This window comes from Scaptodrosophila lebanonensis, unplaced genomic scaffold (genome assembly GCF_003285725.1).
Source record: "Scaptodrosophila lebanonensis strain 11010-0011.00,11010-0021.00 unplaced genomic scaffold, SlebRS2 tig00000043-arrow-pilon, whole genome shotgun sequence".
NCBI lineage: Eukaryota > Metazoa > Arthropoda > Insecta > Diptera > Drosophilidae > Scaptodrosophila > Scaptodrosophila lebanonensis.
In genome coordinates, this window is record NW_022060545.1 from 3,115,021 (window position 1) to 3,127,592 (window position 12,572).

At 34.4% G+C, this 12,572-nt stretch overlaps 3 protein-coding genes across 3 annotated transcripts in view; 1 reads left to right on the plus strand and 2 right to left on the minus strand.

Annotated features, from left to right (window-relative positions):
* Positions 1 to 762: 762 nt before the first annotated feature.
* LOC115622255 lies at positions 763 to 1,158 on the minus strand. Its single transcript, XM_030516154.1, has one exon. The coding sequence runs from the start codon at positions 1,156 to 1,158 to the stop codon at positions 763 to 765; it is 396 nt and encodes a 131-aa protein (XP_030372014.1).
* A 6,094-nt stretch (positions 1,159 to 7,252) lies between these two features.
* LOC115622419 overlaps positions 7,253 to 12,572 on the plus strand; it is a 29,952-nt gene continuing 24,632 nt past the window's right edge. The window contains exon 1 of the mRNA XM_030516354.1: positions 7,253 to 7,415. The gene's annotated coding sequence lies outside the window, so the exon portion shown is untranslated. The remainder of the gene's footprint in view (positions 7,416 to 12,572) is intronic.
* LOC115622420 (diamine acetyltransferase 2) lies at positions 8,654 to 9,308 on the minus strand. Its single transcript, XM_030516355.1, has one exon. It carries the CDS (start codon positions 9,235 to 9,237, stop codon positions 8,722 to 8,724), a length of 516 nt encoding a protein of 171 aa, XP_030372215.1. The 5' UTR covers positions 9,238 to 9,308; the 3' UTR covers positions 8,654 to 8,721.

Genomic DNA, 12,572 nt, shown 5'->3' on the forward strand with positions numbered 1-12,572 from the left:
AAATCTATTTGGCATTTTATTTCTTCAGGAACTGACCATTGAACTACCTAATGATGCGTTTGATCGTTTCCGTTTATAATTGAATATATTACTGCCTTAAAATTGGTGGCACACATATCGCATTAGTGACAATGCGGCTGACAAAGCGCTATATATTTCTATACATTATGATAAGAAGGCATCGGGCGATATACTTTTAAGCCAAAAGGGTGAATTATGGTAATTAGGGGAGCATTTTATTTGGGTTTCCCTGCCTTGCTTTTCACGATATTTATTGGTTTCTTTGTACGATGTGTACTTTCTTATTATTTGACTCACTGAATATATCTGCCTGAGGAATAATCTACCCATCATTATGCAGTTCTTAAAAATGCAACGATCCTTCTCTGGACTCAGAGTTTTAATTTCCATTAAGAGAAATTTGAAAATTCGTCAGTTCCTTTTTTATCCTTTAACATTCTCGTTCGAATTTTTACTTAAAGTATACATTTTCCAGTCGGAGTGCATAAAACAGCCGAGTCTTTGGAATATTAAGCTCTGACCTCTTTGCCATTGACTTCCCAAATATGACACAATCTTGTTGTAAATCTACTTTTTTTCAAATTTAGTTTTGCGCATCGTTCAATTTATAGGTTTGCTTTTTTAAATTTTATTTATTTAAATCAACTTTTCAAATATAACACACACAACTGTAACAAGTCTACTTGTGAAAGATTCAGAGACTCTCGCACAATCGACTTGTTTTCGATTCGAAGACTGTTCTTAACCTCTTCGGATAATAATTGGCACCACATTCGAAGAGCTGGACGACGATAGCCCTGATAATAAAGACGAAGATGATAAGGACGATGAAGAGCTACTGCTGCGGCAGGTTCCACTGGAGCCTACACTCAGGCCCGAACATTGAGTCAACGCCACGGATGTGTATGTCGTCGAGGTGACGCACTGATAATAACGCATCTGGCAGAGATTCGAGAAGCGGCGACACGAGCTCCAGCTGTTCCGGCCGCACACATTCACCGTTGAATTGAGATTGCAGTTCCTCAAGACACAAACTCTTGCTGCTGCACTATTGCTGGTAGTGCCAAAGGTTTGGCTGCTCGGCCGTGCCACCAAGAGGAGTACAACGAGCGATAATATAGATGATAACAATTGCATTTCGCTTTGCTTTTTGACAGCTTTTACGTACTGTTGAGGATTGAGATTTGAATATACTTCACAATTTGTTAGGTATTTATAGATAAATTCTTAGCCTTGATAGCTTTAAAGCTATTCTCTAGAATTCAAGCACTTCTTCTGCCAAAAACGAATTTTGGCATTGACCTGTTTGGCTGCCAAGTTTTGCGCACTTGTGTAAATAGAAGAGCCTTATTTGCGGAAGGGGAGACAATAAAATTAGAGATAAATAATAGTTACTTAAAAGCAGTTGTAGATCATCGCTACAGTTAGAATCTAAGTATTAACAGATTAAAAAGCTTTCATGGCTCAAACCGTTAGTGGCTGTTGAAAAATGTATTTTACAAAGATTTGTTCTAAATGTTTTAAATGAAGATGGTTTCATAATATTGACATCAAAACCAAGTTTTATTTGAACAATTAGCAGATATACCTTGCTACCTAAATAGCTTTCTTTTTCCCTATCTAACAACTCAGCCCATCCCAATTTTTGTGCAAATCACACTTCCACCTGACAAAAACTTTACCCATTCGTAAAGCCAATAAAAAAAAAATTCGTGTATAAATATACTCTATTTTTATAGACTTACGCAAAGTAGCGAGCATTCAATGTTAAAACAGTGCCTGCAGCTTGTAGACAAAACAATGACTACTAAGTATATATGCGTTTCTATAGTATATACATATTGTAGCAAGGTTGACTTAAGAAATACCACAAATGTTTCAGAAGGAAGCTTGTCATAGCCGCAGACCTCTTGGCCTCAGAAAGTCAGTGACTGCAGCTCTTTATCTATATAGATTTTGCTTAGTTACAAATAGCATTTATGTATATATAGGTATACAGATAAGCAAGATATTTAAATGCATAGCTCAGCCAATTTATTTATAGATATGACAAACCACATTTTTGAGGGGCTCGATAAAAAAACTGTACTTTTACTTTTTTCCAACAATTGAAAACATTTAATTAGGGAATGAATAAGAAAATGATAAAAATATATGACATTTTGCTGGATTTTTGATAATCATTATAGCTATACTCAATAGCCAGATTTTTAACTAGTACTGTGTGATACTCTAACATACCTCGTCTCTGAGGACACATATTTTGTTATCGGTTAAATGATACACTGCTTATCTTTTTGGCAGCGTCACTAGACTATCTGACTCTGATGCTACAAATAACTCTTCAAAGGCATTTGATTCTTGACTGGCAACAACGCCATAATTTTTAGCATTCCTAACTGATATCTTTTCACGCAAATAACCTTGTTTACATTTTTCCTGCATCACGTGCGCCCCCCAACCTCATGACTGACTGGTTACTACTTAATATATGCAGACACGTAATACATACTAAATATCGGGCACAACGTCACAGCCACACAAAGCTATATCGCGCATGCGTAACCAGTTCCGACCTGTTGGTGTCAGCACGTAAATAAACAAAAACAATTAAAATGTTCCTGCCCCTTTTTTGTATTTGTATGTCTGTACAGTTACCATGACTTGCGTAATATACTATATGTTATTATTCATCTAGTTTATTAGCGCACAATCGTTTGGGGTGCACAGAACCCTAAGAGCATTCCAATTGGAAACGCTTAGCAGAGACACGAACCATTGAGTTTTTAGACATTTAGATCATTCAAGAGGAATTTATTTTATATCGGGGCACAACAGAACCTTATTAGAGTATATACATAACAAAATTTGTATCTTTTGATTTTCCAAACTGCCTTTGGAGTCACAGATGTGTTGTTATGCATTTCAACTGAATAATTTTCATAATGTTATAGAAAAGGCACGCCTTTTTTCATCAATTGTTTTGTACTCTAGAATGAAGAGTCTGAATTTTTGTAATCCAAAAAAAGAGATATTTCTTTCTTGCAGTGTTTGTGGATTACACGCATCATAAATTTGATAATGTGCACAAAGCTCCAAAGGCCATGTGTATAGGTTCTGATCAAGTTATAACCAACTAGATTTTCTTCAATTCACTAACTATAAATAGTTTGTATATTCACATATTTATTATAATTGTAAGTTATGCGTATATATATATGTGAGCTAAGTATAAATTTATTTAAATTCTCAAGTGGCAAGCCGACTTGAAAGCCATCAAGTTGATAAGAATCGCCAGCAGTGAAAACGCATAAATCATATGAATGAATACAATAACAAATTAGCAACAAAACGAATAAAAGATAAGGGTTTGGAAGGAGGCATGAAGTGTTTAAGAATCTATGATAATAGACTATATAAATAAATACGAGTACAATAATATTTGTTTAACTGTGTGCATTGAAAGAATAAAGAAGGGCTTCATGAAATAATTTGAAAAAAAAAGAAAAAAAAAACATTCAAGTCTACTAAAAGGTTGTACAATAGTGAAGTAATATTTTACAAATTTATAAATGGTTAACAAGCAGAGAAATAATCAAATAAGTAAATACATCAATATTCTATCCCATAAATGTTCTTCATAATTTTAACAAATTTGTTTAATATACGCTCGGCAATCTGTAATTTCCATTTAATTTTATGGAAATTGAGTTTATGCTAAAATCAAGTTTCCGCTTTGATTTTGAATTTAAGTCCATATGTTGGCAAACAGCCTTAAAAAATAACAACAAAAAGCAACACTTTTGTTAACTAATAGAGCGCATTTTCCACTTGAATTATATGTATATATTGAATGTGTTTTAAACAACAGATATTACAAATATTGAATATGGAATTAATTATTTTCTATAATTCGCAATGCCAAACAGATGAATAGGCACGTCACATAATTAACACAAAAGCTGCATTTTTTCAAAAACGTAGTTAAATCAATTAACCACTACTTTCAAAAATAAATAAATAAATCGGATCATGGTTAATAAACAATGATTCATAAATGCCTTTAGTTTTTAGGCTATTTGAGCAACTCATTCAAATTGAAATTAAATTCAAAAAAATTCAAAGTAAATAGTTGGATAAATGCTTTTAAATTCTTTGTAAAAATAGCTTACATGATTAAATATTGTTTATATCAGAATTTGTTTAGAAAATTGAGATATATGAGTGTGTATGTCATATTCAAGACAAGCCCTCTACTCTCGACAACAAACTACTGGCATTTAAACGACGGAAATATCTTCTATGCACAACAATATTCATCGCTTTTACAGCTATAAATAGTTATTGTTATTCTGAAACCAATTAGAACCAATCAGGACAAGCCCAGGTTGATGTCAATAATACATTAACGCATTTCTGTATTTATTTATTTGCTAGTTTAAAGTACACATATATGTATATACAAACATAAATATATAGTACTGTATGTAAGCATTAAGCTGATAACTCAAATCATGCGTGTAGAATTCCAATTTTATTTGTAAAATCATATGTGGCATCGATTCAATTACAAATACAAGGCCATTAGCTTATAACAAATCTATTTAAACAATAAAAAATTGTATAAAGTGCAAACAGAGTTATCACAGTTTATGGAATGAGTATTGCATATCGACGATTAGGCCGTTGGATTAAAGCAAAGCCTGCATGCGACATGTACTATACTTGCTTTTGCGATTTTCATTATTAATAACACTGTCTTTATAGCATTATGCAATTGCATTAGAGCTATTGCATAATTTGCATTATTTAATATTCATATTTGTGTATACATACAAGTATGCCTAGATACCATGTACTATGTACGTGTATATACTCGTATATCCACTGGCTTATTCTGAATTGCAGCGTTCGTTATCAAATGCTCGTTCGTAATATTGTTGTCTGTTGTTGTTTTTGTTGTTGTTGTTGTTGTTGTTGTTGTTCCATTCAACCACAAATTGCAAATAATCAAATGAAATTTTAGGCAATAACTAGCATGTTGTGCGTAAACATGTAGATGTAGATGGCTTATGTGTCACAGACAAAATAATTAAATGCAAATTTTAATAAACACCAAAAGAAAATTGCTTTATGGCCAACTGAGTAGCTAATAAAATGCTAGGAAATTGTGCGTGAAATTTTTGCCTAATTTAAATGCATGACATAAATTAGAAATGAGAGAATGTTATGGAAACACTTTAGAAGAATATACTTGTACATATTTTGAAATGAAATGCATTTATAATTAAAAAACTCATTTGAATGCTAAACTTGTCTAATAACGCCCCACAAGGCTAATAGTTGTATTGTCTCATTTACAACATAAATTAGAATGCGCATAGCTCGATGATAATAAAACAATCACCCATTACCGATACAAGCAATACAGTATTTATTTATTTACACATTTATACTTGTAGTTTCATTGCACAGCGCATTCACATATTTTCAGCACTTTCCAAGCCATAATAATTTTAGCAAATAGCTATTAAGAGCAAAACACCTTATAATCGTTAAACGTTAATTGTAGAACGCTGTAAATGGCTTGAAACGCCAATTATTTTATATACAGTTGAAAACAAATTTTAAATGCATGTAAACACATGTTTTTCTCACTTGCATGTACAAGTATTTTATATCACAAATTACTTGAAAATATTTATCTAAGCATATTGTATTTCTATAGACGAAAGAATAAGGATGAATTGGTAATAAGTAGATAGGTACTTCAAAGACTACAACTAATGCGCAAAAATGTTGATAAAAAGTGGCGTGATATACTCTATATGGATGTAGAAACTCATTATTATTACGGTTTTAATAACTCAACAATTATAATAAATATTAAAATATGTATTTTAATCGATAACGCGCTTTTATCCTGATAAAAAAGAAAAGATAGAAGAGTTTGTCAAAGATTTTTTTTACATCTGAAACTTGTAGGTTTTTATTAACATATTGTGCCAGACCAGCCCTTGAATACCCTGTAGCTATCATTTCCCACGGAACAGCATTTTAACTAAAAAAAAGCTTTGACCTACCAATCATTTACTGAAAATAACATCAAGTCATGGTGAGGCATTATTTAAACATTTTCAATACCAAAATCTGATTTTAATACTAATGCTATATAACATAGTACATCGATTGATAATTAATGATTGATGATCACCATATTTTCTTAAGATTTATTTATAAACAATATGTTGGTAATAATTTAATTGTTTCCTAAGGCAGCTAGATTACATAATAATAATAAGTAGCCTCTACTTATGGTTATAAATAGACAGGGCCAGCGTATCTATAAGACAAGTCTTCATACCAAGTATGGCTCAAACATATTGATTCGCCTCGTTATACTGTATGTAGCTCAAAAATTGGGTCCTCCACGGTTCTTTCTTCCTATTACTTTTATTTGGCGCTTACACTTTCTAGTACACCATTATACTTGTAGGTATATTAAACAATTCCTCCCTTTACCAATAAACAAATGAAGTTATTTTCCTTCAAAAACTTACTTGCTAAAAATAGGTTCCCAAGAACTGCCGATATTACCACAATATTTTCTAACTATTATACACAATATCTATTAATAGGACGGTGAATAGCAAAAATAAATAAAAGTATAAATAATTGTATTTATGAGAGCTACACTTTCGTACAACTATTAAATAGAGCCCCTTGAAAAAAATGCAATTCATTTGTTAATAGTAATATGATCATTTAAGAGGTTTGTTTTTCAATTGTAATATTTTTCAGAGACAATAGCTGGTCACCCTTTTTATAGAGCTAGAAATACTCAGTAAACAATAGAGTTGTGTGAGCAAAGGGCTGATGTATTTGTCTCATTTTTCAAACTCATTACCGATAATTGAGAGCTTGTTTCACTTGATTTAGTTCTGAGCAGTATCTTCGCGATCGGCCGGCTTTAAACTATCGCCGCTGCTACCGGGGGGGCTCAATCAGCTGAGCGCACCGAGCAAGATTGTTGTGTTTGCCGGCTGACTCGGACTCGAACCCGCCGACTAGCTGACTTGCCGACTTGCGGGCGAGCTGGTTGGTTGGCTGGCTGGCTGGCTGTCTGTTTGCATTGCTGTCAAGATACTCGTAGACAGTCAACGCTTGTCAACGCGAACAAGAAAGCGGGTAGCGTTGTCGTCGACGCCGACATCGCAGCGAGCTAACGCTACTTAGTCGGCTTGGCTATAATTAAAAAAATCGCAACAGTCTTAATTGTTGCAAAGGTGCGCGCGCGTTCAGTTTGTGATACGTTGAGGAAATTAAAAGAAAATAACAATAATAATTCAATCGAATTTGTTTTGTTTACTCTGCCACTACAAACTCATAAATAAGTGAGTTGATCATGTTCTTCAGCTTGTGTGCGTGTGGGTCTTTGTGTTGTGTTTGTGTTGCCGGTAAATTAAAAACGTTTATACAAATGAATGAATAACAAACAAAATTAACAGAGCAGCGCCAAAGTGTGTGTGTTTTCAGTTAATAAGTGAATACAAATAAATATTCAAATATTTCTAATTACCCAAATAAGTTGTAATATAAAGAATTCAAGCAGTATTCGCTCATCGAATTGAAATGCTTTCAAACAACAAACAAACGCTTCCTACTTTTCAATATTGCGTGCCCATTTATGAGTTGGCTCTGTTTCCATTTGTTCATATTTCGCAAACAAATGCATTTTTCAAACAAGCTATGCGTTTAATGTACAGCTCTCTTGTTCGCTTCCCGAATGAATGAAATCGTAGAAAAATCTTATCAACAAGGGCATACGGTTCAAGAATTCATCATGTAATTGTTATTTGCCTGAATGAGCATCGCATTTCAGATTCTTTAGTAAGTTTAAATAAGCAGCATAAGCTACTAAGTTCCAGTAGAAGTACATTTTCAGGAATGTACAGCATTTAATTAGAAAGATTGTTTTGAAATCTGTTAGACATGTTATTTACACATAACTGTTTGTTTAACTTAATTTGTATTGTACAATTAAAAGAAAAGTAAGCAATACTCTGAATGACATCAACATTAAAAATTTTCAGACGGAAATTTCTATTGACACTTTGTTTTCTCAAGATTTGCGATCCGACTGCTTCTAATATATCTACATCCATATATAAATACAAGTATAACCAACTAATTGCCATGCAAAAACTGGTTGAAGCTGTACACACATTTCTATTAGATATGGTGGATCCGATATGCTATGCATATGACACTTTATGTCAGCACTTACCCAAACACTTTGCAATAAATTCAAATGAGCTCATATATATGTATGTACGTATAGTATCTATACATATGTATGTGCGTTTATAAGTATTTCATGAAAGCTAGCGAAGAAGATACGTAAATTTCTTTTCGTCTGTAATTGCCATTTAGAGTTATTATCACAACATTCTATGCATCAATTGCTATTCTGCCAGATATCTTGATTGCCCCTGTAAAAAAAAAATTGTAAATTGTATTTCTCTTGAAACTTGCAAAGAGTTTGAAGAAAGCAAAAGTGATAGAAAAAACTTTACCGCCATGTGACAGAATCAAGCTGGGAGTGGGTTTTGATAAGAGACTCATGAATTGATTAGAGATTGTTAAAGCTATTTATTTATTCACCAAATGTTTGACAACAAATAGTATATACACTGGCTTCTATGCCAGTTCACCCGCCAGCTTAGCCAACTGTTGTTGATCGACGCGATAATATTGCCAGGCGTCTTCGATGGCTGTGAGGTTGCTTGCACCCAGACGCTCGTAGAACTCCCTCGCTGGGTTCCAGCAGAGAACATGAAACTCCAAGCGTTTGCAATTAAGTTTGAAAGCGATTGCTGCTACTTCTCGGAATATGCGGGCGCCGGCGCCACGCTTACGATGTGCCGGGCGCACATAGAGATCCTCCAGAAAGTAGGCGCGTCCCTGCCACGTGGAATAGGAATTGAAGCAGATGGCATAACCAATAGCCTGCTGCGTAGCATTATCAATAAGCACATATATGTGACATAATTCTTGCTGACCAGTCAGACCAGCATCGCGTATCAGATCCTCCTCACTGAGTTCCGGCCCATTGCTATAACGCTCGAAATCGGCCAGTTCTTGGATCATTTCCCGCACTGCCTTTATGTCCGCAATCTCAGCGCGTCGAAATATGAATTCCTCTTTTGTTGACATTTTGTGCCGGAGAGGGGGGATGGGGGCTCTGCGATTAGCGATAACCGTTGAGCGACGACTGCGTGTGTTAGACGGCACGTCTCTCTTAATACTGATATGTAGAGCAATTGAAACCGATTGTGTTTGCTTATAGCCACTTGAATGCTCTCTCCCTCTCCTTCCCCAGCCGACTACTCAAATTTATACGACACCGTTACTCGCTGTTGTCGACAGACGATACGCCCTCCTTCACGCCTAAGCAATCGCCCCTGAACGAGTTGACCTTAATTTTCTGTACCCTTCACTAAAATGTAGAAGGGTATATTCTCTCTAGAGGGTACGTTTGTAACACCAATACATATATGATCACAATTACGTCACGAATTTATGTCCTTTTGTCTCTACTCTTCCAACAGCTTCTGAGCTGTCACGGTGAGGTTTCTTTCTGACGGACAAGGATAATATGTCGAATCCAAGCGTTGTTTGTTTAATCGATTGTGTTTCATCACTCAAGAATCGCGAATGGTAAAATTTAAATAGTAAGGTCAGAGTAGGATACTTAGTTCCCGGCCCTCGTCGACGAAGATGCAAATATGTGCATTAAGGCACAGTGAAGGATAAATAGCTTCGGAGCAGACGCAGACACCTCTGTACTCTTTCAGACACAACGGTTAAACATAAAGTATTGAATTTATCTGCTCTTGCTTATTCAGAGGCCTGACAACAACTACCAGCCCTCTTCGCACTCTCATTCATTAGCATTTTGCTTTCTTTTATGCAAAGCTGAAATTTTCCGTTTTATTTATTAATTAATGACACCTGTTACCAGTGTTTATGACTTAAGCCATATATATGTACATACCTGTATGATAATACTTATTATGACTTGCTCTACAAGGCCTATGAACATTTTTACATTCAGCAATTGGGCCAATTGGGGATTTTTATTTTTTGAAAACAGATAAAGGCTGCAGTGGCGTGATATACACATGTCATTGGTGGTGATGAAATCTTTATGCCCATCATATATTGTTAATGACATTTCCTATATGCATACAAATAAATAAATTCTAGGTACAAACGAGAATACATACATATATTGTAAGTCTTTATGTTTATTGTTGTTAAATATTTAAATTTCACAGTTCCGAAAAAGGTATAAAATACTCAAATACTTCTTGTTAGCCCCTTGTTTTCCACATTCTTAATTAATTATTTCGGTATCAGATAACCTGTTGATCGCCACGTTATTATTGCCAGGCGTCTTCAATGGCTCTGGGGTTGCACATGGAGATTCTCCAAAAAGTAGGCACATCCCTGCCACGTGGAATAGGAATGAAAGCAGATGGAATAATTAATAGATTGTGCGTAGCATTATCAAAGAGAATATAAATGTTTCATAATTCCCACTGAGTTGCTGCCCGTTGGACCATTTTCCTCACTGCTCTCGTCGAAACGTGAATTCCTCTTCTGTTGACATTTTGTGGTGGAGAGGGGGAATTGGGGCTATGCGATTAGCGATAACCGATGAGCGATGACGACGCGTCTCTCTTAATACTGATATGTAGAGCAATTGAAACCGATTGTGTTTGCTTTGGCCTCTCAAGCGCTCTCTCCTTTCCCAGCAAATTACTCAAATTTATGCAACACCGTTACTCGCTGTATCGTCTGTTGACATCTTAGCAATCGCCTCTGCACGACTTTTGCTTATTTTTCTGTACCCTGCACTGAAATGCAGAATATAAGGGCATATTCTTTTTGGATCAGCATTATAACCCAAGTCCAAGACTTTTTAGACATGATGGTTTTAAGAGCACTCCGTAGTTGAAGTTTCTTTTGAACAACAAGGTCCATGGCAACAAGGAAGAAAATGTATGCATTAAGGCACGGGAAAGTGTATTTAGATGCGGAGCAGATAAAGATATGCATAAGTCTAAAGTATAGACTTTCTCTGCTGTTGCTTAGTCAGAGGCCTGGCAACAACTGCCCGCCCTAGTAACTTCAGTTCATTCACTCCATTTTGCTTTCTTATGTATATGCAAAGTGGGGCTACAGGTGTCGAAAAGTTAAACATTTTCGCTTTATTTATTAATTAATGACACCCGTTACAAGTGATTATGACTTTAACCATATACATACATACATATACTCGTACATATCTACATACGTGTATGATAATAATATGTCTTGCTTTTTAATGCCTTTTATCTTTTCGGTAAACAATTGAGTCAATTGAGGGTTTTATTTTTCGAAAACATAGATAAAAGTAGTGGCCTGATTTATGCCATTGGTGCCGATGAAATTTGTATGCCTATCATATATTTCGCTACTTACATTCCTATATACATACATACAAATAAACCAAATCTGGGTATTATATGTTCAAATTTTGCAATAAAGGTGTGAAATATTAAAAAAAACGTATATATTTTTGACATTCTTAATTTGATATTAAAATTAATTAATTTATTTATTTATTAATTTATTAAATTATTCGAGCAAGCGTGTATTTTTAAACGCTCCATTATTGAAAGTAGTGAGTAGGACGCTAGCTCTTGAGAGTTACCGTGCGATTATATACGACGATACTAGTACCTGTGATCAATAACCCACTGCTATAAACAACTTTCTTTAGTTGGTATAAAGAAATATAGCATTCCTAGCTCTCCACCACCTCACCCTCTCAAGCAATTCAAAATCCACTTAATTGCCAAAATGTCATTGATATTTATGCAAGATATTAGAAAAATTGACAGCTCTAATCAGCTTTAAAATAATTGATGACTGCTGAATGGAAGCTTTTATGTTGGGAATTTCAGATTAAAAATTACGCGAAAACTTAAAGCAACCGCAATAAATTATTATTTCCTCGTCTTAGCTAAAGTATGATATTGTATAATATTAATATTAGACCAAACCGTAGCTATGCAAGTTTTTTTAGAAATACTTTGGATTTAGTATAAAAAGCTGTCACCTAGAAAAGATATGTGAAGCTACATATTTTAATTTTGTTTTCCAAAAAGTTATTTTCATATAATCGTGCTATATAGCTAACTTGTTCAATTATTAGCACAATAATTAGTACACCTTGAGCTAAGCTTTGAACACACCGTACAGTAAGTGTTAAAATTTTGACTATTTCCGTTTGTTTGGTAATTGATGGCAAAGCTATAATATGATTACATTAAAATAGAAATAAAAGCGGTATTGGGTTCATCGAAAAAGAGTAAACAACAATTTTAAGCTCAGTTAAGGTAGCGAATTGGCTTTTTTTAATTTTATAGCTACTTTTATCAAGTCAGCAATTCTGCTGAATTAGTGTAAGGGCAAAGAAACATTAGTTATTGTTAACTTTA

Bases quoted from the DNA above. Each gene is read 5' to 3' on its own strand.
- LOC115622420 (XM_030516355.1), bottom strand. From the start codon at position 9,237: ATGTCAACAAAAGAGGAATTCATATTTCGACGCGCTGAGATTGCGGAC.
- LOC115622255 (XM_030516154.1), bottom strand. From the start codon at position 1,158: ATGCAATTGTTATCATCTATATTATCGCTCGTTGTACTCCTCTTGGTG.